The 25,345-nt window shown below is 52.8% G+C and overlaps 1 protein-coding gene across 4 annotated transcripts; it reads left to right on the top strand.

Annotated features, from left to right (window-relative positions):
• Positions 1–233: 233 nt before the first annotated feature.
• On the top strand, positions 234–22,702 carry UBA1 (ubiquitin like modifier activating enzyme 1). Of its 4 annotated transcripts, XM_059385751.1 has the most exons (27): positions 3,715–3,933; positions 8,102–8,224; positions 8,380–8,496; positions 8,631–8,689; positions 8,789–8,957; positions 9,046–9,180; positions 10,126–10,232; positions 10,489–10,579; positions 10,690–10,822; positions 11,346–11,443; positions 11,517–11,663; positions 11,812–11,988; positions 12,113–12,217; positions 12,303–12,383; positions 12,693–12,848; positions 14,477–14,642; positions 14,821–15,017; positions 17,057–17,121; positions 17,368–17,563; positions 18,291–18,365; positions 18,485–18,674; positions 20,171–20,259; positions 20,552–20,644; positions 20,798–20,989; positions 21,931–22,032; positions 22,141–22,241; positions 22,377–22,702. In XM_059385751.1, the coding sequence occupies exons 3-27, from the start codon at positions 8,380–8,382 to the stop codon at positions 22,510–22,512; spliced, it is 3,177 nt and encodes a 1,058-aa protein (XP_059241734.1). In that variant the 5' UTR covers positions 3,715–3,933; positions 8,102–8,224; the 3' UTR covers positions 22,513–22,702. The 4 variants fall into 4 exon arrangements, with proteins under 4 accessions (XP_059241735.1, XP_059241736.1, XP_059241734.1 ...); XM_059385752.1 differs by lacking the exons at positions 3,715–3,933; positions 8,102–8,224 and adding an exon at positions 234–339; XM_059385753.1 differs by lacking the exons at positions 3,715–3,933; positions 8,102–8,224 and adding an exon at positions 1,101–1,188.
• The last annotated feature ends 2,643 nt before the right edge of the window (positions 22,703–25,345 follow it).

Here is a 25,345-nt window from a genome sequence, read left to right as displayed (position 1 = left end):
CACATTTTCCCATACTCTGGGCGCTGTAGCCCACCACGTGCACCAGGCACTGGCCAGACAGGACTACTACCCCCAGCATGCCTTGCGCGCTCGGGACGTACCACAACCTGTAGGGGTGTCTGGGTCTGACACGGGCGCCGACGGCGCGGCAGCAGGGGAGGGCGCCCCTCTAGCTAAGCGTCTGTGGTACATCCCCAACCGGGGGCCCTCTAAGGCCCCGCGCTTCCGAGCTCCGCGCAAACTCTGGCTCTGGTACGACGGAGGTGGTGTGCTCTTCCGTTGCCCCGTGGCTTCGGCTCATCTCCAGCAGGAAGGCGAGGCTTCCGCCCGGCGCAGGGGGTGAGCTGGAGCACGGTGCCCCCAAACCCTAGACAGCGTTTGGGGGAGGGGGCTCAATTTGGGGGATCCCCTAATGGGCACATTTGGAGCTCTGGGCCCGGGGTGGCTGCTTTTGATGGGTCCCTTAGGAAGTGGCATTTGGGGACACCGGGACGGGATTTGGAGTCTGTTTTAGGGAGTATCACTGGGAGGCAGGATTTATATACCCTTCAGAGGCAGGCTTTACACCCCTCGGAGACAGGGTTTTGGGGGGATGTTTGAGGAGACCCTTAAGGTCCTTGTATGAGTTCTCTGTCCATGAGGCAGGATTTGGGGGTACTCCCCAAAGGGAGAGGCGAAGTTTGAGGTTCCTGAAGTCAAGGTGAAATTTTGGGAGAGCTTGTTTCAGGACAGGTCCTGTGACAGTGGTAACGTTCGGGACCGACGTGGCATTGTGGACGTATCCATGGCCTTTGTGACCTCTGGTTCTATGATGCGGTCCCCCCCTCCCCGCCCTTAGGTAGTCGGGGCGAGGCGACTGGACAGGTCGGAGCCCACACGTTTTTAGGGAGAGGGGGCCCCCCACCCCCTCCAGGCCAGGCTGTGGAAGGCACGCTGGAACCCAGTGTGCTAGGCTCTTCCCGAGGGGACAGCGTGCTACCGGGCCTTCGTTGCCCGCGGCTTTTTTCATTATTCATGAGGAGGTGTGGCTGTTGAGGAAGCCCATTTTTGCCTCTTTCGCACCTGGTCCGGGGAAGTATCCGCTTGTGAATTATTCACGAGGGGGCGGGTCAGCGTGCTGGAGGGATGTGCTGAAGGGGCGTTCTGCAGTCCGCCGGGCAAACTAGATCTCATTGATTAATCGGAAAGGTGAGTAGAGCCCCGAGTTTTCTGTGGCTTTTCTAGGGGCGTAATTTGCATAATTCATGAGGGGCGTAGCTTTTACGGTTTCATCTGCATGACCTGCTGTTAGCTTTCCCCTACAGGTTCCAGGATTTAAGTAACCCTTAACTCTAGCGACGGGAGGTAGGCCTTCTACACTGTTCATTCCTTATGGCCTGGTAATTCCAGGTTATCAACACAGGCTCTAGATTCAAATCCCATCGATCCTTGCCAGCTGTGTAATCTTTGGCAAATCTTTCTGTGAGCCTGAAAATGGGTATGGGCATAATGATAATCAGATGAGTTTACATTCATTTCACACTTTATTAGCCCATTTAATCCCCACAACAATCCTAGGAGGTAGGTTATTATTATCCCATTTTATAGGTGAGGAAACTGGGACACCGGGAGGCTAAGTAATTTACCTAAAGTTAGTCACAGTCAGTGAGTGGCTGAGCCAGGATTCATACCCAGTCAATCTAGTTCCAGAGTCTGTAGTCTTTTTTTTTTTTTAAGATTTTTTTTTTTTAATTTATCTGACAGAGATCACAAGTAGGCAGAGAGGCAAGCAGAGAGAGAGGAGGAAGCAGGCTCCCTGCAGAGCAGAGAGCCCGATGTGGGGCTCGATCCCAGGACCCTGGGATCATGACCTGAGCCGAAGGCAGAGGCTTAAACCACTGAGCCACCCAGGTGCCCCCAGAGTCTGTAGTCTTAATCAAATGCCACAATATCTCCCTCCGCCGCCACCACTTTAATGACATGTACTACTACTAATGTTAGTCATATAGTACTTGTGTCTGGCACTGTTCTAAGCCCTTTCTGCCCATTTACTCATTTAAACTCTGATCACAAGGTAGGTTACTATTGTTCTCATTTTATGGTTGGGGAAACAGTGGTCCCGAGAAGTGAAGTGTCTGGCCCTAGGTCACACAGCTAGTCACTGGTGGGTGGAAATGATTTTTGTGAGGCTTCAGGAACTCTCTAAGGAGGTCACCTCTGAGCTAAGACCTGAAGGCCGGGAAGGAACAGATTTTCTGCTCTGCATTCCTGAGATCAGTGGCACAATGCCTGGAAAGGACACATCACCATCATATGCGATCTATTAATATGATCTGTTGTTATTTGAGAGAAGTGTGTTGAGTGCTTATTGTGTACCTGACAGAGCTTTGGCCTCAGAGATACAGTTGTATCTCTGGTGGCCTGGTCCTTTTGTCCTATCTATTCAGTGGACATTGGTGACCTTAGCATTCTGTTTACCATTGTCCTTCTGGGCGGTTGGTTGTCTCAAGACATTGTTTTTTTCTTTCTTTCTTTTTTTTTTCTCTCTTTAGTGCTGTGTAAGATTTCATTGCCTGGTCAAGACATTGTTTTTTAAATAATGCCCCAAGCTGGGAGTTTCTGTAGTGACCTGAGTATACCCTCAGCCATAACTAATTTTATATTAATATAAATATATATATCTACATAGCTTTTTTATATTAATATAGAATACTTAAATTTAACAGCGCCCTGTGTCAGCACTGCTAGCTCACATCACGATCCATATTCTCTGATTTTCATAATAGCACACTTTGCTTTTATGAGGTAAATGGCTTGTATTACTATCCCCATTTTACAGTTGTGGAAACTGAAGCACCTGCCAAAGGCATGTTAGTCTAAATTCAGTTGGGCCAAGGCTGCCCTGATGTTAGTCAGGGGTGGGGAGAAGGCGGCTACACTTCCCCTGGGTTTCCCCTGTGGCCCTGCAGCATCGTCTTTCATTATTCATGAACAGGAAGGCGTGGCTGTGTTCCTTGGCTGGAGTACTATAATCCCTGCTAGCTGGGCAGGGTTGTCTTGAGTGTTTCTGTCCATCCAGCTTCATACATAATTCATAAGTAACTAGGTGGGACCTTTCTTGGCCTCTCTGAGTTTCCAGGTTGAGCTGCCGCAGCATCATAATTCATTATTTATGAGCCGGGGGAGTGTGTTTTCCCTACCCTTTTTCCCTGCTTATAGGGTAATAGATGCGGCAGTAGGCGGGCCTCTACCTTTTGTTCCAGCCCACCGGGCTTCATGCATTATTCATGACAAGATGTGGCCTTGGTCTCTTTGGCTTCCGGGCTGCCGTGAGATTTATTAATTATTCATGAAGGGGCGTGGCTCCATGTTTTAACATGGGCCTTTTGGTTGTAGGGAGTTAGTCCACCAACCACCCGGCCTCATGCATAATTCATGGTTAGGAAATGTGGGCTTTTGAGGTCCTTTCTTAGTTATCTTGGCAACCTGGCTGCAACAATGTATTCATTATTCACGTTCCATGGGGCGTGGCATCTATGGTTTTTGTGTTTTGGGTTTTTTTTTTAACCTGTCTTCCTAGTTGCTACCCCTTTCGCCACCAGGTGGAGCTCTTCGTCTTCGAATGGGTCACAGCGGGCTGGGACCATTTATACATGATTCATGAATGGGCGCGGCCTGCCTGCATCCGGGTTCCTGGGGGGTGGGGCTCAAGGTTTTGTTCCGGCCTCGGGCTCTCCGGCCGCCATCTTGTGTCGGCGGCGGAGGTGAAGGAGGTGGCAGGGTCGAGCACTACCACTACGGCCGGGGGAGGAGAAGGCGGCCCAGGCGGCGGCGATTCTAGGCGGCCCAGGCGGCGGGGAGGAGGAGGAGGAGGAGAAGGAGGAGGGTGGCGGCCGGGCTTGGCTTCGGCTCCTAGAGGAGTTGGCGGCGGCGCGACCCGGGGAACCGGCATTGGTAACAAACGGCCTTTCTCAGCGCCTTGGCCGGGGCAGGGGTTTCGGGAAGCATTGGAGGAGCTTGGGTCGGCGCTGGGCCAGGCCGATGTCGGGATGGGCGGTGGTGACTCGGATGCTAGGGATCTGTGGGGAGGGGGACAGGTCTTGGGGCGGGGTCCACATTTCCCATCCTGGACCAGCCCTCGGGCTCGGAAATCTGACCTTGGGGTCAGACCACCCCCCACGCCCCCCCCCCCCGGGCCCGGGTCTTAGAGACTCAGGCCCAGTATCCCTAGTCAGGGACCGGGACTTTGACCTGAACCTTGTATCGCAAGTCAGAATGTGTCTCAGTCGCTAACAGAGACTTAATGGGATTGACATTCCTGGGCGAAGCCCCGCACGAATGTGTGCCCTGAAAGCCCTACCCCAGAATCTTCTTTCAGACCCTCCTAGTCCTTCACTATTTGCTCTCACAGCTTCCAAGAGGGGCTAGACCCCGGGGAGGGCCTTCATTTCTGTAAGTCTAATCTAGCAGCTTCCTTCAGATAGCTCTCCCTCCTCCCCCAACTCACACAGGCATTATCTGCTCTCAGAGCCTCCAAGGAAACTAGACCCTGTGGAAAGACGATTTGGGCCTGGCTTCCATGTCAGAGACCTATTCTCTACATGTCCAACCCGAACCTGGCCCTAGTATCTTCCATGAAAAAGCCCTCTGGACCCAGCATTTCTAATCAGAGGTTCTCTTCAACATTTACCTTTAGAGACTCATTTGCTTTTAGAGGCGTTCTCTACTTTTAGGGAATGCCCTTTTTCACAGTTTCAGTATTCTCTCTGGAGACTACCGCTCATGGGCCTCAGCAGCTCCCTGGTCACACAGTCCTCACTGCAGGATGTTCCATCACAGATTCCCCTGGCCAGCACCTGCCTTTGCAGACCCCGTTGCCTTCCAGCCCCCTCCATCAGACTCTCCTCATACCCCACCCTTCACTCAGCCACTGCCTTCAAAAGCCAACCAGGGTTGCACCTTCGCTCCCAGATCCCTTAACATCACATAAATCAGGCCTCAGAATCTGCCCTCAGTCTTTCAAGGTCCCTAGCATCAGTTAGAGGATTTTAGGTTCATAGGACCCCAGCATCATTGTCAGATGTCCCTTCCCCCAACAGGCCCAGTTGTCTTCAGTCAGAGTAGAAAACCCCCTTCTCAGCATCTACTCAGAGCGTCCGTGGGATTCCATACAATTGGTCAGAGAAACCCAAACCTACTTGGAGATCTAGCCAGTATCTGCTTGCTGAACTTTTTAGGACTAGAACTATCTGGGCTCAGCCTCCTGTTTCTTCTCTGTTAGAGCAGCTGCTGTATCTAGCATGTACCAGAGATCAACACCAGGCCTTTGTGCTCCATTAGAAATCCCTCCTCAGCCCTACCCTAGGACTCACCATTCACCTTATAGCCTCCTGGGACTCTGACATCAATGTCAGAGACACCTCTCTCCCTACAAGTCCCTGTTATTTTTGATCAAAGGTTTTTCTGTGCCAGTAGCATCCATCTGCAGAAACCCCTAAGGCCCCAGCATCCTTCTGATGGACAACACACCTCCCCCTGGATCCCAGCATCTTTCCGCAGCCTCCTTGGGTCCCAGAATCCCCCCACCTGTTCTTCGTGTAGCTTCCATGGGGCCCAGCCACTGCCCTCCTTTCTCCTTGCAGCCTCAGAGGACCTCTAGTGCAATTTCCTGGCCTTTCCCTAAAAGATCCTTTCCAAAGACTCAGGTATGAGTCTTAACAATCTGGCCTAGCCCTGCCTGGTATGCTTCCCATGACTTCTGTCCCCTTCTCCATCTCCCTCTGAGCCTCCATGGGCTCAAACAACTACCTAGTGACTCCTCTCTTTTGTGTTCCCAGGGACTTCTCAGTTAATCCCTCCCAGGAGGCTTGACAGGCCCCATCATCCTGTGCCTTAGCTTCTCCATCTTGATAACCTGACCCTGTGCCTGCCCCCTTTCAAACCTGCTCCCAGACTCCTACCTCAAACCCTCTTCTCTGGTTTGTGTGGTAGAGAATGCTCAGGCTTCAAAATCACCAGTTTGGAGACCTCAGGCAAGTTCTGAAATTCTCTAAGCCCCAGTTCAGCTTTGCTGAACAGTGGATCAGATATGCGTCCTAAGGGGGCCTGATCATATGTTGAGGGAGAAAGGGTATCGATTTTGTACTGGGGGTGGAGGAATTATTAGCTCATCTCTGGGGTTACTGCCCCAGAATCTCTTGCCTTGAGACTGGGCTGTTCCAAATTCTCTGCAGTTGAAATCTTTTCTGGAACAGTCACCCAAAACCTGCTTAGACCCTTGCTGGCAGCAACAGGAATCCAGAGATAAAAGTGCAGATACTAAAGATCTCTCTGGTCCTGGATCATCACTGATTTAGGAAGCAAGGGAGGTGGTGTGTCCCAGATGATCAAACCAGTGACAAGGCAAAGAAATAAAAGTAATGGAGGCCACTGCAAGTGTCCAGGGAGGAGCTTACTTACGTCTTCAAGTCTCTGAGTTTTGACCACAGAAGTAGACTTTTTTAACCTCCCTAGCTGTTTGTCCCTGCTTTTGGAAAAGATGGGGCTCAGTAAATGAGATCCCTTCCTCAGGTCAGAAAGCCGGTAAATGAAAAAATTATGATTTGCCTCCATACTAATTCACCAACTTTTTCTTGTTTAGGTTAGTGCTTTGCATTCCCAGTACTTAGGCTGGTTGGCTCCAGGGCCCTAGCCAACCTCCTGCCTTCTGGGTCCTCCTCCTCCCTCACACCTCATCCCTTAGCCCCATGGGCTGGGTCCTGACCTTGGTCCTGACTCTCTTCTCCCAGGAGGCATTTGGCAAACAGGCCCCCACCAGCTGCATGACTGTGGGCAAATGATTGAGTTCCCTGAGCCTTTGTTTTCTTACTTGTGATGTGGGCATGAGGTTATCTCCTTCGGTGGGCATTGTTGGGATTAGACAAAGCTTTTTACCCTGTGATTGACAGGCAGTGAGCTCTTGGTAGATGATAGGGAGCTCCTGTTTTCTTGCCTAGCGTCAGAGGGTGACCGGTGCCGAGATAGAATCTTAGGTACACTGGGTGTTCTCAGTGTGATTGGGGAGGGGGGCAGGCCAGAAAAGGCCCAGTGTGAGAGGACAGTGGCTTAGGAGATCATTGGTGGTAAGGGGAAACGATTGTGGGTCCTCTTGTCTCTGCCATGTGGATCCAGTCACACACATACATTTTTCTCTGCCACAGCAGGCTCTATTGTTCTCTCTCTGAGACCCGGTGTGTGATGCTCGGCAGGTTAACTTGATCTCGTGAGCTCAGGTTTTCTCATTTGTCTGGCAAGGATGCTCAGCCCTGGTTGAGGGGATAAAATGGCGGCAGCCTAGGCTTCAGGGTCCGCAGATCCTGGTCAGGGCCTGGCCACTGTGTTTGTGGGAACCTTAGTCAAGTCACTAAGTGTCCCTGAGTGAATTTTTTTCCTCCAGTGGGAGTTGTGGGATGACACAGTAGTAGTCCAGATCTCAGGGAGACACCGTGAGGACAAAGTGAAGCAAGGCTCATAACGTGCTTGTTCTGACATCTGGCCCAGGGAGGATTCCTAATCAATATTCCTCCGCCATCATCGTTAACCTGTTTCCGGGTTCCATATGCAGACAGGGCTTGGGATGTGTGTGCGTGCGTGCGTGCGTGCGTGCGTGTGTGTGTGTGTGTGGTTTCTCCCCTGACCTCTTTCATTGGCCTGAGCCTTTCCCTTCCGGCCGGAGGGAGGGGGAGGGCTGGGGTGGGCTTTGGGAAACTCTCCTCCCTGAGCCCCTTTGGGGCTGGGTCTCTGGCAAGGTGTCTTCCGCCATCATGCCACCCTGATGGAAGTCTAAGCTGCGTTTCCCTCCTGTGCCCCTGTCGCTGGGGTTAAGGGGGAGGAGAATGGCTGCTTGTGGTTGCCTGCCTGCTCTGTGCCAGGCTCTGTGGTCTGGGCTCTCTTTCATCACTTCGGCAACTCCGTGGGGTAGGTAAGTGGCCCTGTCAGCCCTATTGCACAGGTGAGGGAACTGAGCCCACAGGTTAATGCTTAAATGAGGTCTGTCAAGGAGTGGCAGGGTCTGACCTGAGCCTACACCCTCCTCTGACTTTCCCACAAGGACATTCTTCATGTCACTCCTCTCACCCCGCAGGACTGGAGTCTCTCCCTCATGCTGGGCTGGGGAGAAAGGCGAATGGCCTAGTGGTCAGCAGCATGGATTGCAAGCCAGACCACCTGGGTTCAGATCTTAGCTCTGACAGCTGTGTGACCCTGGGCAAGTCACCTCACCTCTCTGTACCTGCCTCCTCTTCTGTAAAATGGAGATACCAGCCCTTAAGTCTTCCCTTCCCCCCGCCCCACGGTCACCACTAACCAACTGCAATACTCACATGCCCCAAGCTCACCTCTGACCCTCCTTTTCCCTTCCAGATGTCCAGCTCGCCGCTGTCCAAGAAACGTCGCGTGTCCGGGCCTGATCCAAAGCCGGGTTCTAACTGTTCCCCTGCCCACTCCGTGTTGTCCGAAGTGCCCTCGGTGCCAACCAACGTAAGTGTCTTCTTCCTAGACCCCAGCAGGCCGGGTGGTGGGAGTGGTGGGTGGGAGAGTCTTCTGTATCACAGAGCATCTGTCCACACCCTCCTCTGTATCTCCCTAAACCTGTTCCTCTTCTCTGTGCCTAGGGAATGGCGAAGAACGGCAGTGAAGCAGACATAGATGAGGGCCTTTACTCCCGGCAGCTGTAAGTGGGGCCTTGGTTGGACCAAGCAGCGGAGGGGGTACTGGGAGGACAGGGTCTGGAGGGCCAGACCTTGACCCGGAACGCCCCCCAACCTGGCAGGTACGTGTTGGGCCATGAGGCCATGAAGCGGCTCCAGACCTCCAGCGTCCTGGTGTCCGGCCTACGGGGCCTGGGCGTGGAGATTGCCAAGAACATCATCCTTGGTGGGGTCAAGGCTGTCACCCTGCATGACCAGGGCACTGCCCAGTGGGCTGACCTCTCCTCCCAGGTACTTCTTGGCAGCCCTTCTCCCTGGTGGAGGTGCCAGTCCCCCGGGCTCTGCCGCCACTCCCTTCCTCTCTGGCTCCCCTTTGCAGTTCTACCTGCGGGAGGAGGACATCGGTAAAAACCGGGCTGAGGTCTCCCAGCCCCGCCTCGCCGAACTCAACAGCTATGTGCCTGTCAGTGCCTACACCGGGCCTCTGGTCGAGGACTTCCTTAGTGGCTTTCAGGTACACTGGGGGCGTACCACCCAGCCTCCTGCCCAGTTTTCTCTGAATCTGTCTTTGCTCATTAGTTCTCTGGTAAATGGGCTGGCCTCTGTGCCAGGTTTCATGTTGGGGATGCAGGTGGGATTCAGGCTCTGGACCTGCCTATTCTGGGGGCGGGGGTGTGGATGGGCAGACCCACAGAGCCTGGTGGTCATCAGCACGTGCTGGAGTCACACTTCCTAGTGAGGGTCTCCAGTAGAGGTCACTCGATCTCCTCTGTTTCATTTTTTTTCTTTCTTGTGGACTTGGAACCCATAGTAATACCTACTTCTTAGAGTTTTTGTGAGGGCTAAGTGCTTAGAATAGCAGCTGGCACATGATAAGGGCCATCTGGTTATTTGTTAAATAAAAATTCTGAGCTGGAAAGAGGAGTTGTGGGAGCTGAGATTCTGCCCTGGGGCATCCTGCCTCAGAACCTGAGGTAGTTGTAGGTGTTCCTCCGGGTGGGGAGGGCAGGGGAGGGAGGGCATTCAGGCAGAAAGCAAAATCCCAAGGCACGTGTTTCAGCAGGCATTGTCTGGAGAATTGGGAGCAAGTGGGTGTGGTAGGAGTGAGCTCAGTCTTTGGCTGCTGAGGGAGGGTAACTTCTGTGTCTCTCTGGTCGAGGAAGGGTTGTAGGCAGGCTGCGGTGGGCGTTGGTGCGTAAATGAGTCAGCTGGGCTCCATGCTCTGCTCCTGGCTGCCTCATTACCCAGCCGGCTGCTTTGCCTGCCCTGATGGAGGGATTGGCCTTTCTCTTTCCTCTGGGTTTCACCCTGGCTGAATCTGCTACACGGTAGGTCCTTTGTGAAAGTCTCTACTGAGCCAGGGGAGATAGTTCGAGTTCCTGGCACGAACCTTCCTCCGTTATTCTCTCCCCTTTGGTCCAGTGCCGGGCCCGTGCCCTGAGCCTCCACTTCTCCACAGGTGGTGGTCCTCACCAACACCCCCCTGGAGGACCAGCTGCGGGTCGGTGAGTTCTGTCACAACCGTGGCATCAAGCTGGTGGTGGCAGACACGCGGGGCCTATTTGGGTGAGTGCCCCCACCCTGGTTTCCCGACCCCTGCTGGGCCCGGGCCGAGACCCCTGAGCTCTCACGGCCCTGTCCCTCAGCCACTCGGGGTTTGGATTCCGTGTGTCCTTCTCTCCCCACGTGACATGAGCGCTGTGTGATTCCCAGCAGTGATGGGCAGAATTTGCTCAGCAAGTATTCGCTGCATCTCGAGGGACATGCGGGTCCCCGGGAGCATGGGACTCTGGGGCATCAGCCCTGTTGCCTCCCTTTACAGGCAGCTCTTTTGTGACTTTGGAGAGGAAATGATCCTCACAGATTCCAATGGGGAGCAGCCTCTCAGTGCTATGGTTTCTATGGTCACCAAGGTGAGGAGGCTAGCCTCAGGGCTCCGGGCAGGTGGATGGGCAGCAGCAGGCCTTCCGTCTGCTCCTGGTACCCTGAACCTGCCTCTGAGGCTCACTTCTCCTTTAACCAGGACAACCCCGGTGTGGTCACCTGCCTGGATGAGGCCCGACATGGGTTTGAGAATGGCGACTTTGTCTCCTTTTCAGAAGTACAGGGCATGGTTGAACTCAATGGAAGTCAGCCCATGGAGATCAAAGTCTTGGGTAAGCTAGGGCTGTGGAGGAATTGGGTGAGAGGATATGACCCTGGGCTCAGAGTGGGGGGAGACAGACACATGCTGCATGTCTGAGATGAACCAGAGACAGACCTACCCCCCTCACCCCCCGTCGAGGTCTAGCCAGAGTTGGTGGGCCTGGGATAGAGGTGCTGTCTTGAGTTTGAGCTGTTTGTAGAATAGGTCTCTGGTGTCTGCGCTGATAGGGAAAAGGTCTCTGGTGTTTGAACAGAGCAGATCAGAGGATCCATTCTTTTCTGAGCTGGTGTAAACAGGGAGCAGAGAATGTCTTCTAGTGTAGACTTGGATCCAAGGGCAGAGGGTCGCGTGGGTTCAGAGCCTGGGTCTTGGGCAGAGTGGAGATGGTTTCTGATGTCCGAGTAGAACCTGGCGTGGGGTCTTGGCTCCTGATGACTGGGCTCCCTGAAAATCCATGGATTTTTTCCCTTATCTTGAGGATATTGTGGGCTTTAGGGAGAGTGGGTAGCCTGACCTTTTTCCTATCTACATAGGTCCTTACACCTTTAGCATCTGTGACACCTCTAACTTCTCTGATTACATCCGTGGAGGCATTGTCAGTCAGGTCAAAGTACCTAAGAAGATCAGCTTTGTGAGTATGGTGGGTAGTAGAGGGTGGGGGTGGTTCTGGGCATTTCTAGGCTCTGATGCCCTGTCCCCCACAGAAATCCTTGCTGGCCTCACTGGCAGAGCCTGACTTTGTGATGACGGACTTTGCCAAGTATTCCCGACCTGCCCAGCTGCACATTGGCTTCCAGGCCCTACACCAGTTCTGTGCTCAGCATGGCCGGCCCCCTCGGCCCCGCAACGAGGTGGGTGAATGGGTGGGCCAGCCAGGGCAGGTGACCTTGGCACCGAAGGTCCACTGTGCCTGTCTACTCTCCCTCCTCTTTGCCCCTCCCCATCCCTCTTCCCACAGTGGCCTGACAGGTGCCCTCTTGGTTTCTTCTGCCCCACCAGGAGGATGCAACAGAGCTGGTGACCTTAGCCCGAGCGGTGAATACACGAGCCCCGCGAGCGGTGCAGCAGGACAACCTGGATGAGGATCTCATCCGAAAGCTGGCCTATGTGGCTGCTGGGGATCTGGCGCCCGTAAACGCTTTCATTGGGGGCCTGGCTGCCCAGGAGGTCATGAAGGTCAGCGTGGGTGGAGAAGCTCAGGGTCGGGGGTGTGGGCCAGGCACTTCTCTGACTCCATCACTTACTGTCCATCTGCCCCAGTTAACCACTGACTGCTTCTTCTCTCCTCTGCAATCCCCAGGCCTGCTCTGGGAAGTTTATGCCCATCATGCAATGGCTGTACTTCGATGCCCTGGAGTGTCTCCCTGAGGACAAAGAGGCCCTCACAGAGGACAAGTGCCACCCGGTATGCGAGTAGGGCCCACAAGGAAGATGCCATTGGGGGCATTTCTGGCGGGTTCCTCTGACCCTCCTCCCTTTGCACTCCTCAGCGCCAGAACCGTTATGATGGGCAGGTGGCCGTGTTTGGCTCTGACCTACAGGAGAAGTTGGGCAAGCAGAAGTACTTCCTAGTGAGTGTTTCCCTTTGATGCCCTCTACCTGTACCTCCCAGGCCTCTGGCCACCTATTCTTGAGTCTCCTGCCTCCCAAGGGAGAGTCTTCTGGTTCTGGTACCTCTGTTGTGGGCCTTTGGCCACGGCCTTCCCTCAGATAGCTCTGGGTTATTTCTTGTAGTTCTGGAACTTGAGGAAGTGGCACTAACCCCACTTCACCTCCCCTGTGGTCTTCAGGGGTGGTGGGGAGTGAGGAGTCATGCGTACCATCACACTTACCTGTGTTACCCCAGCCAGTCTCTGTCTCTCTTCTCTACTGCTTCCTAGGTGGGTGCAGGAGCCATTGGCTGTGAGCTGCTCAAGAACTTCGCCATGATTGGGCTGGGCTGTGGGGAGGGCGGAGAAATTGTTGTTACAGACATGGACACTATTGAGAAATCAAATCTGAACCGGCAGTTTCTATTCCGACCCTGGGACGTCACGGTGAGTGGGATGGGAGGGGGTGGGATTTTGTCCTCTGGCTTTCCTCCTGTCTCTTGTTTCCATATTTTCTGGAAAGGAGGGAGGCCTTTTTCTTCAACTCTTTCTCTCAGCTTCTCTGCATCACTGCATCATTCAGTAAACATTTCTTGACTATCCTTGCATTGGATCTGCAATTTTTCATCTCTTTTCTTTTTTTTATTCTTTTTCCTTGATCTCTTATCTGTGCTGGTTGGGACAGTGTGTTGGGGGTCCCCTAGACCACCCCCAGGTTCGATGATTGACTAGGAGGACTCAGGACTCAGCTTTTAGCTGTATTGATGGCTATGATTTCTTCCAGCAGAAGGATACAGAGCAAAATCAGCAAAGGGGAAAGGCACCCTGGGAGAAGTCTGGGGGAGACCAGGCACAGGCTTCTGAGACTCCTAGTGGAGTCGCACGGGATGCACTTAACTCCCCTAGTAGCGAGTTGTGACATCACGTGTGAAATGTTGCCAACCAGGGACGCTCATTAGCGACTCAGTGCCCAGGGCTTATACTATGGGCTATATGTACATACCTAAATTCCAGCCTTCCAGAAGGAAATCAGTTGTTCAGCAGAAACCACACTTTACATAAGCAGTCTAGGCACAGTGAACCACGCTTATCAGGTAAGGCATGGGGAAAACCCTCCCCAAATCCAGGTTCCCAGATGCCAACCAAGAGCCAGCCTTGGCAACAGGCCTTCCTAGGAGAACACTTGTGCTAGGTTCACTCTTCCCTGCCACATGGACACTGGGCTGTACACTGCTTGAGCTGCGAAGCCTTCCATGGCAGACGGTGTCATGTGTGCCTGCCCAGGATCTGTTCTCCTTTATGTTCATAGACTTTGTCACCAGGTAGCCATTGGCCTAGGCACTGTGCTCGGCACCTGGGATACAGCAAGGAAATAAAGGTGCTAAGAGAGTGAGGGCAGACCGGAAGCAATCTGTAAGGGTGAGGTTTGGGGTTTAACGTTGGTAAGTGCCCAAGCAAAGGGAAGTCAGACACACCCGGAGGATGGATTTGCAGGTTTGATGGTAGGGGTTAGGGAAGGGCTCAGTTCTGCAGGCCTGGAGGGTGGAAGGGTGTAGAGCACCCCCCACCCCCCAGAGCACTCCAGGCCAGGATCCTGATGGTGGGGAGAGAGATAGGAGGTGAGCTAGGGGAAATAGGGGCCAACTCCTTTTCCCCTCTGTGGAGGGGGTGGGGAGGTAGGGGGAGGGTTTTGAGCAGAGGAGGGATGTGACCTGACCTGGGCTTTGGCAGGATCCTGTTTTGTTTGAGAGGATGGATTCCACCCCTGAGTTCTGTTATCTGAAAGAACAGTACATGTTGGGTAGGCATAGAAACAAGAGTGACTGGCCTCTTGCCTCAGATCTGCATTTGTTCACTGCTTCCCTTTCCACTGAGCCCCTGCCACCTCTGTCACAGCTTTGGCTATGTGGTGCTGTCGGCAACTGTCTCCTAAATCAAGGAGCCTTCTGAACTTAGAGCCCTAGTTCTTTCTAAACTAAGTAGTCCATGTTTAGGAGGACAGTTGTATACAGGTTTGTTGGGTGAATACACGAATAACTGAGCCCCATGTTCCCATCCCGGCCTTGTCCCCTTAGAAGTTAAAGTCTGACACGGCTGCTGCAGCTGTGCGTCAGATGAATCCACACATCCGGGTGACAAGCCACCAGAACCGTGTGGGCCCTGACACGGAGCGCATCTATGACGATGATTTCTTCCAAAACCTGGATGGTGTGGCCAATGCCCTCGACAATGTGGATGCCCGTAAGTTTGGAGGCGGGCGAGGAGGTCGGGGCAGAGGCGGTATGCGCGTGCACGCGTGCGTGTGTATGTGTGTCCACTGTCGTTTTGCTATCCTCTATTGACTTTTTTTTGACACACACACACACACACACACACACACACACACACACGGTCTCCCATCCCCCACCCCTCCTCGTAGGCATGTACATGGACCGCCGCTGTGTGTACTACCGTAAGCCACTGCTGGAGTCTGGCACACTGGGCACCAAGGGCAACGTGCAGGTGGTGATCCCCTTCCTGACAGAGTCCTACAGCTCTAGCCAGGATCCGCCTGAGAAGTCCATCCCCATCTGCACCCTGAAGAACTTCCCCAACGCCATTGAGCACACCCTGCAGGTAATCAGCTGTGGGGGAAGAGGGGAGGGAGCAGGCTCCTTCTTGGCCGCTAGGCCCCCTCAGGTATCACCAGCCTAAGCTCAAGACGTGCTTTCTCTTGAAACCTTCCTCTCTCACTTCCCATCCAGCAGCCTGGGTCTCTAGAGTGATACATTCATTTTCTTTTATTTTGAGAAGTTGTCAACATGTAGAGATACACAGAGAGTGGTATGATGAATACTTAAATATCATTCCTCATGCAGATTTAATAGTTGAAGTTTTTGACACATTTTCTTAGATTGCTGTATTTTTCCTTTTCTACTGAAACGTATCACAGATATCACGGCATCTCAGTCCTTAATCGAATATGCTCTGCAAGGGACATGTGCTCTGCATAACAGGGTCTCTCGACCTTGGCATTATTGGCACTTGGGGCCAGATATTTCTTTGTCGATGGTGGGTGGCGTCCTCTGCACCGGCCAGCGCTTAACAGCGTCCCTGGCTTCCACCCACAGGATGCCATTAGCAATTGGGAATGTCTCCAGATGTTGCCAGGTAGCCCTCTCCCCTCCCCAGGGTGGGGGCAGCATCACTCCCAGGTGAGGACTGCTGCTGTCTAATCAAAACCCTGCTTTTGTGCTGAGCGAAATTAATGGTCGTTTCTTACTGCCTCCTGCAGTTACCTAGGTCTTTAATGCTCCTCTTCAGGTTTCCCCAGGTATTGCTCAGAGTGGCTTCAACAGCTAGTTTCTCAGGACAATCTTGTTTGTGTGATGCGTGTGCGCACAGCCCAGAGCTCCCGTCATCAGGCTGACTTTTTACAAAGTGAACACACCTAGGTGTCTGGCACCAGGGCCATGAACCAGAACCTGAGGGGTACCTGAAGAGAATGTACCCTTCTGTGCTATGAGAATGACCTGGTAGTCTTTGAGAACAGATTTCCAAATGTACCCTGAGGGGTACCTGAAGAGAGTGTACCCCTTGTGCTATGAGAATGACCTGGTAGTCTTTGAGAACAGATTTCCATATGTTTAGTTAGTTGGCCACTTTCCCCTCTGCCTGGAGTTCGAGAGTGGGCATGTTGATATTTGTGTCCCCATTGTGATCTCATGGGGTCGTGTGTGACTGGACACAGACAGCTCTCCATGCCTGACTCCTCTGAAATGAGGCTGAGAGCAATGTCGGCCCCTTGGTGTGGAAAGCACTTAGTCTTTCCTATGTATCTGGAGCAGGTTTAGGAAACTCTCCGTAACGTAGTAGTTTCTGGTTTCTCTTTTTCAACCTCGCCCAGTAGCTATTACTGTTACAGTATCTGTTTTAGAAAGGAGGGTGCAGGGGCGCCTGGGTGGCTCAGTGGGTTAAGCCGCTGCCTTCGGCTCAGGTCATGATCTCAGGGTCCTGGGATCGAGTCCCGCATCGGGCTCTCTGCTCAGCAGGGAGCCTGCTTCCTTCTCTCTCTCTCTCTCTGCCTGCCTCTCAGTGTACTTGTAATTTCTCTCTGTCAAATAAATAAATAAAATCTTTAAAAAAAAAAAAGAAAGGAGGGTGCAAAGGTAAGTGTTGCTGCGTGTTTCTGAAGTCCTCAAACTAGATACTAGGTAGCAGAGCTGGGCATTGAACCCAGACTCAGGCACTAGTGAATGCATTTACTGTCCTTAGGAATTTGCATAGTGCAGAACATCTGTCTTATTTCCCGCTCAGCCCAGAGCCTGTATGGTGGCGGCTGTTTCGATTTGGGTCTGAATTTTTTTTTCGGTTATGGTAAAATCTAACTAAAAATTTTTAATTGAGATATATCTTTAGTAAGGCACACAGATCCTAAATAATAATTTTTTTCACACATACGCTAGTGTAACCATTGCCCAGATCAAGTTAATTGGTTTTTAAATTGAGGTGCGGGAGGGTGGGGGAGTGGGGAAGGTTAGGGAGCAGTGGCAGAGGGCTTCCCTGTTCTCCGAGCAGCGGTGTTCTAGTTGGATACATTCGCTGATGGTCTGTCTAATGACTAGTCCCTGGTTGTCAGCCGCCACTCCATGTCGTCCATCTGCTCTGTCTTCCAGTGGGCGCGGGATGAGTTTGAAGGCCTCTTCAAGCAGCCGGCAGAAAACGTGAATCAGTACCTCACGTAAGTATCCAAGCGACCCTTCGGCCTGTCCCTAGCCTGCCCGCCAAGGCGTCCTGCCTGCTTTCCTCACCAGTGATGCCCGGCACCAGGCCTGCTTACTTGGCAGATGAATTGGGGAAGGCTCGGGGTCTTGTACCTCTGGGGGTCAGGGCTAGCTTTCCGTGGAGGAAGTAGAGTGGTGCTGGAGCCCACTGCTAGGGCCGAGGTGTAATCCTGCCCCTCTGACCTCCTCCCAATTCCCAATAGAGACCCCAAGTTTGTGGAGCGGACCCTGCGGCTGGCAGGCACCCAACCCCTGGAGGTGCTAGAGGCTGTACAGCGCAGTCTGGTGCTGCAGCGGCCGCAGACCTGGGCCGACTGCGTGAGCTGGGCCTGCCACCACTGGCACACCCAGTACTCCAACAACATCCGGCAGCTGCTGCATAACTTCCCTCCCGACCAGGTAATGCCTGTCTGCTGGCCCCGTTGGGTGTAAGGCCTTTTCCCGACGCAGGAACCTGCTGCGGGCTCTCCCCATGCTCTTCGCAGTCAGGAGGCCGGCTGCAGCAGGTGCCTCAGGTACCTCAGGGCCTAGGGCTCTCCACAGATGGATTAAGTCTGACCTGTTTTTCCCGTTGCCTTCCCTTTGAGCAAGAGACTTGTGTCCTTGTTTCCTTTGCCTGTGGCGTGCTCTGAGTCCAGCTCAACCCCCAGGGCCATACTGATTACAGAGGAGAAATTTGGTAGTCATTCGGTAGTCGTGGACACAGGAATGTGCATGGGTTCGCCTCCCGGCTCCATTTGCACTGGGGCAAGTCACATAGCTTCCTCTGCAGTTTGGTCTTCCACATGCAAAGTAGACAGAATAGCAGTCTACCTCACGGGTTTTTGTGAGGATTTACTGGTACTTACTGATAGGAAGTTAGTACAGTGCCTGGCAGTCCGTCAGAGTTCGTGAGGTGGCTGCATGTCTTGCACGAAGCAAGGGCCCAGGAATTGGTAGTTGTCTGCTCAGTGAGGGCCCCTGGTTCAGCCTGGTGTTGGAACATCCATCTACAGGACCCTACAGTCTGGGTCTTTCATGACTGACTCCAGGATCCTGCATGTACCCAGCTAGGAGTTCAGCTTGTTAGAGGGGCCTCTGCTCTCAAGTCCTGCCCCTCAGAAATCTCTTTGCTCTTTTCCTTCAGCTCACAAGCTCAGGAGCTCCATTCTGGTCCGGGCCCAAACGCTGTCCACACCCACTCACCTTTGATGTCAACAATGTAAGTCTCTTCCCTGGGATGTCTTTGGGTCAGGCGGAGGGTGGGTGAGAGGGAAGGAGGCCGAGACGCGTCAGGAGAGAGCCGATGTCCTCACCCTTCTGGGCCCTGCCTTCCCCCAGCCCCTGCATCTGGACTACGTGATGGCTGCCGCCAACCTGTTTGCCCAGACCTATGGGCTGACGGGCTCTCAGGACCGAGCTGCTGTGGCCACACTCCTACGGTCTGTGCAGGTCCCCGAGTTTACCCCCAAGTCTGGCGTCAAGATCCACGTCTCTGACCAGGAGCTGCAGAGCGCCAATGCCTCAGTTGGTGAGGGTGTTTGGCCAGTCGGCTGCCCAGGCCAGCTTCCCCACCAGTTCTCTGCCCCTGGCTCTGCTCTGCCACCCCAGGCCTGAGACTTCCCCACACCTTCCTTTGAGCCTCCCTTCTTCCAAAGTGTGGAGAAGTTTGGTCAGTTGGGACAAATTGTCTCCCTCACTCCTTCTCCCCCACTCTTTGGTCTTTTGTGTGTATTTGCCTTGCAAAAAGATTTTCTCTCTATTTCTTTTGTTTATGTTTCTCTGGGAGCTGTGATCTCCACCAGTGGTCTCTCTCCCTTGACATCTGGTCCCTGTATGCCTCTTCACCCTAATACTGCTCTCCATGTTATCTTTCCTTGGCATTCCCTACCCATCTCCCTCTGCACGTCTCTCCTCTTCGACTTCCCATTTCTCTCCATCTCTTTCAGCTCATGATGCATATTAGGTGAGGGCCCAAATAGTGACCCTCAGGCTTTTCAGGCCAGAGTGTCTGCAGTCAATCACCTGTCACGGTTGAAGTACAAAAGCAGCCATATACAATGTGTAAATAAATGAACGTGTGTGGCTGTTTTCCAGAAAAATTTTATTGATAGAGCAGGTGGTGGGCTGACTTTGGCTCAGGGCCGTAGTTTGCTGACCCCCAGCCTGTGGATTTGATCTGTCTTGCCCTTCCTACCTCTCCCTGTCCATGGCCTAGATACCACATCTGCAGCTCTGTGGCTCCCCCTGCTCCTTCCATGCTCCCCATTTCCTCTCCATCGATCTTCTCCCTTCTCCTGTTATCTCCCCATCTCCCTTCCCAAGTCTCTACCCCCTCATGTTCCTCTCCGTATATTTCTTCCCGTCTTTCCTTCCACGTTTTTCTTCACTTCATCCCTTTATTTCCATTTTTCTCCTCGCATACATAGGTATATACATGCATATAGCTGCCTAACCATATGTGAGATCTGTGTAATGTACGTAAGGTATGTGTGAAACGTGTGTAAATGATATATATAAAGTGTGTATGAAATACATCTACATGTCTCATGCCCCATTCTCCTCTCTTCCTTTTTCCCCTTCCCCATATCTTTCCTCTGTCTCTGTGTCTGTGTGTTCCCCCCAATACCCTCTCTGTATATTTTTTTCATACCCCTGTTGCCCCCCCCAAAGCCATATTTTCCGTGTCTCCCCACCTCTTTCTATAACATTCTCCCCAAGATCTACAGCTCTCCCATGTGGATCTGTCCATGTCCACTTCCTCATGATGTCTTCCTTAGTGTCTCTGGAGAGCTCGCTCTCTCCATATACCTACCCCCATTCTGTCTCCTTCAGGTTTGTGCTCTCTTGTCCTGCTCTATCTCTCCGCCTTGCACCTCCTCTCTCCCAGGATAGCTTTCTTTTTCAGGTCTTCTCTACCTGAACATCTTTTGCCCTCCCAGACCCCGCCCCCACCCCAGCTCCTGTCTCCATCTCAGACACTGGCCTGGGATCTAAAGGGTCAGTGGTGTCCCTTTCTTCCTGCAGATGACAGCCGTCTCGAGGAGCTCAAGGCCACACTGCCCAGTCCAGAAAAGCTCCCTGGATTCAAGATGTATCCCATCGACTTTGAGAAGGTGCTGGATGGGGGCCCTGGGTGGGTAGGGGGATGGCCCAGACAGAACGGGTTTGTGGGGATCTGGAGGCAGCCCCAGGCCTCTACCGGGATTGCATCATGGGCCTGCCACATGGCCCTGAACGTATGTATAGACGGTCCCAGCCTTGCCTTTGTGATCTCAGAGAACCCAGCAGGTAACTGTAGTGGAGGATACTTGTGTCCCCAGGGGCCAGGAATCCTTTTCCTCCTCCAACTCTGATCCTCTCGCCATCTCCCTGCCCTTTCCCTTCTCCCTCCCCTACTCATAAAAGGATGATGACAGCAATTTCCATATGGATTTCATTGTGGCGGCATCCAATCTCCGGGCAGAGAACTATGACATTCCCCCTGCGGACCGGCACAAGGTGAGGGGAGTCTGGACCTGATTCCACACCCACACCCAGCCTCACGCTTTACCCCTCCCCCAGGCTTGAGTACTCCACGTTCCATTCGTTCTTTGTAGGCTCTGCGCCTCCTCTATCTTAACTATCACATGTCTTGATCCTTCTGCCTCACAGAGCAAGCTGATTGCAGGGAAGATCATTCCAGCCATTGCCACGACCACAGCAGCTGTGGTTGGCCTTGTGTGTCTGGAGTTGTATAAAGTGGTGCACGGGCACCGACAGCTTGACTCCTACAAGAATGGTTTCCTCAACTTGGCCCTGCCCTTCTTTGCCTTCTCCGAACCCCTTGCGGCACCCCGTCACCAGGTAAGGGCCTGCATCGGGGCTGATGGGTTTGAGTGCGATGTTTCTCTGTAGAGCTGGCTTTGGTTTGCTTTCATAGCCTGTCACCATGTGAGGGTTTCTGTGAGCGTGCACCTACTCCCTTTGTGCACACATTATTCGTTTATTCATTTAACCTATTCTGTGCTAAGCACTGAATCTGCCTTTGGAAGCCCTTAGAAAAGATGGTATCTTCTAATTGTATCCTAAGAGATTATTAATAACATAATGATAGCAACTGACATTTATTGGGTGCTTATTATGATAAATACTTTCACTTGCTTCATTTGTTAATTCATTTCAACTATTTACTGAGCACCTGTGTGCCAGGTATTCTTGTAAGGGCTAGGTTTGTTCATTTGTGCACTAGATTCTATAAATAACATGATAAATGATCTTAGAACCTCCAAAAAAGACCACGGTAAGGAGGACTTGAGTACCAGGTGGCAAGAGGATGGGTTGGGGCCTTATAAACGTGGGATGGTCAGGAAAGGCCCTGCTGAAAAGATGATCTATGAGCCCAGACTTGGAGAAGGGGAGGAGGCAGACCACACAGGCTCCTGGAGGGGAGAGCATTCCAGGCAGAGGGATGAGCCTTTCCAGGGGTCCCAAGGTAGGAGAATGCCTGGCATGTTTAGGAAGAATAACTTGTTCGAACAGAGTGAGAGAGAGGATGGGAGATAGGAGATGAGAACAGAGCAGGCTCCCAATGACTAGGCCATGTTGGTCGTCGGTCACCAAAGGGCATCAGTGCTAAGGGTGCAACAGAAGCCGCATGTTTTTGACAAAGGAGGCTTGCAGTCTGACTAATGTTAGCCTGAGCAATGGGGGGGTTGGGGGGAGTGTGGGGGGACAGCGAGGACAGGACTGACGGGGCCAGACCCTGTGGTGGCCTGCAGCCCATCAGCCCAGTCCTTGTCCCGCAGTACTATAACCAGGAGTGGACGTTGTGGGATCGCTTTGAGGTCCAGGGGCTGCTGCCTAACGGTGAGGAGATGACGCTCAAACAGTTCCTGGACTACTTTAAGGTGAGGCCCCTCTCTCACTCTCATCCCACCTGCAGGCAGAGTATGCAGGCAAGGCTTGCTGGGCCGTCCGCCCACATGACACTGCTGTCTCCCTTCCCCCTCCTCCAGACAGAGCATAAATTGGAGATCACCATGCTGTCCCAGGGTGTGTCCATGCTCTACTCCTTTTTCATGCCAGCCGCCAAGCTCAAGGAACGGTTGGATCAGCCGTGAGTTGGGGGGGGGGGGGGGGTCCCACTTGCAGCTTTTCCACCCCAGTTCACTGCCCTTCCCCTCTGCCCCCCCCTCCCCACCCTCCTCCCTTGCTTTTTGCCTCCCTGACCCTCTGCTCCTCTGCCCCCCAGGATGACAGAGATAGTAAGCCGTGTGTCGAAGCGAAAGCTGGGCCGCCATGTGCGGGCGCTGGTGCTTGAGCTGTGTTGCAACGACGAGAGCGGCGAGGACGTCGAGGTCCCCTATGTACGATACACCATCCGCTGACCCCTGTCCGCGCCTGTAGGCTGGCCCCAGCTCCCCTCCCCACCCTCAGCCCAGGGCTCCCATCGGGCCTCTGGCAGTGGCCCAGCTAGCCACGCCTGGTGTTCCCTCCTCTTTCCCCTCCCTGCACCCCTCATGCCGCTGCTTTCTACCTTGTTTGGAACCTGAATCCTAATAAAGAATTATTAACCCAGATGGGGCATGCCCTGCTGCTTCCAGGGAAGGAAGGGACTTCTGGAGCGGTTCTGTTCAGGTGGTAACCCACAGGGCTCAGCCCCATCCCAACTGCCAGTTGCCTGGGCAGAGAAAATGTGGGAATTACCACATTGGAAAGAGATGGAGGCATAGAGCACAGGTACCTGGGTCCGCGTGACTATATTTGAGCTGGATTCGAATTCCACCTTGTCCAGCTCTCCAGCTTCTAACTCCCTGCCATGTTGATTTTGAGAGGTAGTAGGAGTCGTGTTTGAGCAAACCCTGTAACTTTAACCTTGTTCTTTCCGCGAAGAAGAAAGTCCCCTGTGACCCATCAGCCAGGGCTCGGTCAGCATGGCTTATGTCCCTGCAGAGACAGATCCCTTCCCATCTGGCTTAAACCCCTGAGCCCTTGGACAAGTCTTCACCATCCTGGTTCCCAGTACCAGGAATGCCTATGGAGCCCTTGTTCAGCTTCCCAGCTGCAGGGGGCCTGAACAACTCTGTTGGACTGAGGAATGTCCATGACTATGCAGACTTTGCAGTTTTTAATGAAAATATTTGGCTGAGAACATCTGTGGAGGAAAAGACCCTTTCCCACTCCACCCTTCTCCCTCCTCAGGTCTGGTCTGCTTGTCCCTAGGCCTCCTACCTTTGCAAAGAGAGCCAGCTGTGGGTTGTTGATTGGTTGGAGCAGGCTCACCACAGTGCTGCTCCCACCCCGCCCCTGCCCTCAGGACTGCAGAGCTGCCCATGCTAGTCCTTGGTCTTGACTGAGGGCTCCAGATAGTTGAAAGCACCAATCAGACTGGCCACCTGGTGCCTGGGGATGCCACTCATACCTCTCCCTCACCCAGCCAGAAGCCCAACTTATTTCTCCCACTTAAAAAACAGACCCCTCATTCCTTCATTCATACCTAGGGTACTGGGAATAGCACAACCTATCCCTGAACCTGGCCTGACACTCCTCACAGCTTGCCCCCACATCTGCCACCTCCCAGGCCAGCTCTAGACCCCAGGCACAGCCTATGCCCCTGTCTGCCTCCCTCATGATTATTTTTTCCCTGGCCTGCTCTGCTTAGGTTACCTCATCCTTCCATACTTCCTTTTTATTCCCCTCTAGGATGTTGGAGACTGAAGTGCTTTACCTCTAGCATCTATTAAGTGGTGATGCTGTTTAGGTCAAGTGGAGAGGTTTTCCTGCCAGAGGTACTTTCTCCATTGCCGTTTAAGAGTTCCCCAAACACTCCACACCTTGATCCACTGCTGCTACCATCTGACACTTGAACACAAACTTCTGCCCCCTTTCAATACTATCCCAGCTCCTCGCCCACTATCTCCCCCCCATTATAACTCGTGATTCTCCAGACACTTCTGTGCCTTTGTTCACCGCCGAACTCCTGGATCACCTTCCTCTCTCATTCGTACCTGAAACGCTTCTTGATCAAGAAAAGCTTCAGCAGGAACCCCTGAATCCTGGTTACATCTCAGTACTCCCCCATGTGCCATTTTCTGTCCTGTTTGGCTACCATTGTAACACCCAACAAGATAGAAGACCAGAGTTCAGTGGGCAGGGTTTGGGTCACTTCACTGGGCCCCCTGCACCAGGCAGGCACAAAGGGAAGGGTGTTACATGGTTGTCTCTTGACCTAGAGCTATTTGCCATCGAACATTTGCCCCAACATTTGTTGAGTGCTTACTATGGGACAGGCACTATTCTAGGCATTGGAGACAACAATGGATAAAAAATTTAAAAAAAGGGGCGCCTGGGTGGCTCAGTGGGTGAAGCCGCTGCCTTCGGCTCAGGTCATGATCTCGGGGTCCTGGGATCGAGCCCCGCATCGGGCTCTCTGCTCAGCAGGGAGCCTGCTTCCCTCTCTCTCTCTCTGCCTGCCTGTCTGCCTACTTGTAATCTCTCTCTGTCAAATAAATAAATAAAATCTTAAAAGAAAAGAAAAGGTTTAAAAAATAAATAAATAAATAAATAAATAAATAAAAATCCCTGCCTTGAAGGGTGTGTGTAGGTGTGTGTGGGGGGCGGGGGTGCCTCATGTTCTGCTAGGGTGAGACCCAGAACAAACACAAGTAAATTGTAGTAAGTTGACAAGTCATTCAGAAGGTTTGTAGGGCTAGGTCTGGGGGTCTCGAATGGGATGCAGGTAGACATTTTTAAATAGGGTATTCAGGGAAGGCTTCATGAAGGTGACATTAAAGCAAGGACTTGGAAGAAGTGAAGGGATGAGGCATGTGAGTATCTAGAAGAATATTCCTGGCAAAGGGAACAGCAAGTGCAAAGTCCCTGAGGCTGGATTGTGCCTGCTTTATTCAAAAACAGCTTGAAGGGAACAAATGCGTCTGGAGCGGAGTGAGAAGAAGTGAGTGAAAGGAAGAAGAGTAGGAAATGAAAATGAGGTCAAAGAAGTAATGGACCTGATGGTCTAGCCCACGGTGGACTTCTGTCTTTGTCAAGTATTTCCACTCCCATCGTGCTCTGATAACCCTCGCTAGTATGAACCTTACTAGAATACTCTAACTGGTGTGATCAAGGCTGCCATAAAAAGAAGCCCAGAAGAGGCGGGGAAGCTGGCTTTGGACTGAGATGCAGTGTAAGGATGTCCCAGAAGGCCTGCCAAAAGCTGCC

The sequence above is a fragment of the Mustela nigripes genome, chromosome X, assembly GCF_022355385.1.
Source record: "Mustela nigripes isolate SB6536 chromosome X, MUSNIG.SB6536, whole genome shotgun sequence".
NCBI classification, from domain to species: Eukaryota; Metazoa; Chordata; class Mammalia; order Carnivora; family Mustelidae; genus Mustela; species Mustela nigripes.
This window is presented reverse-complemented; position numbering and strand designations above follow the sequence as displayed.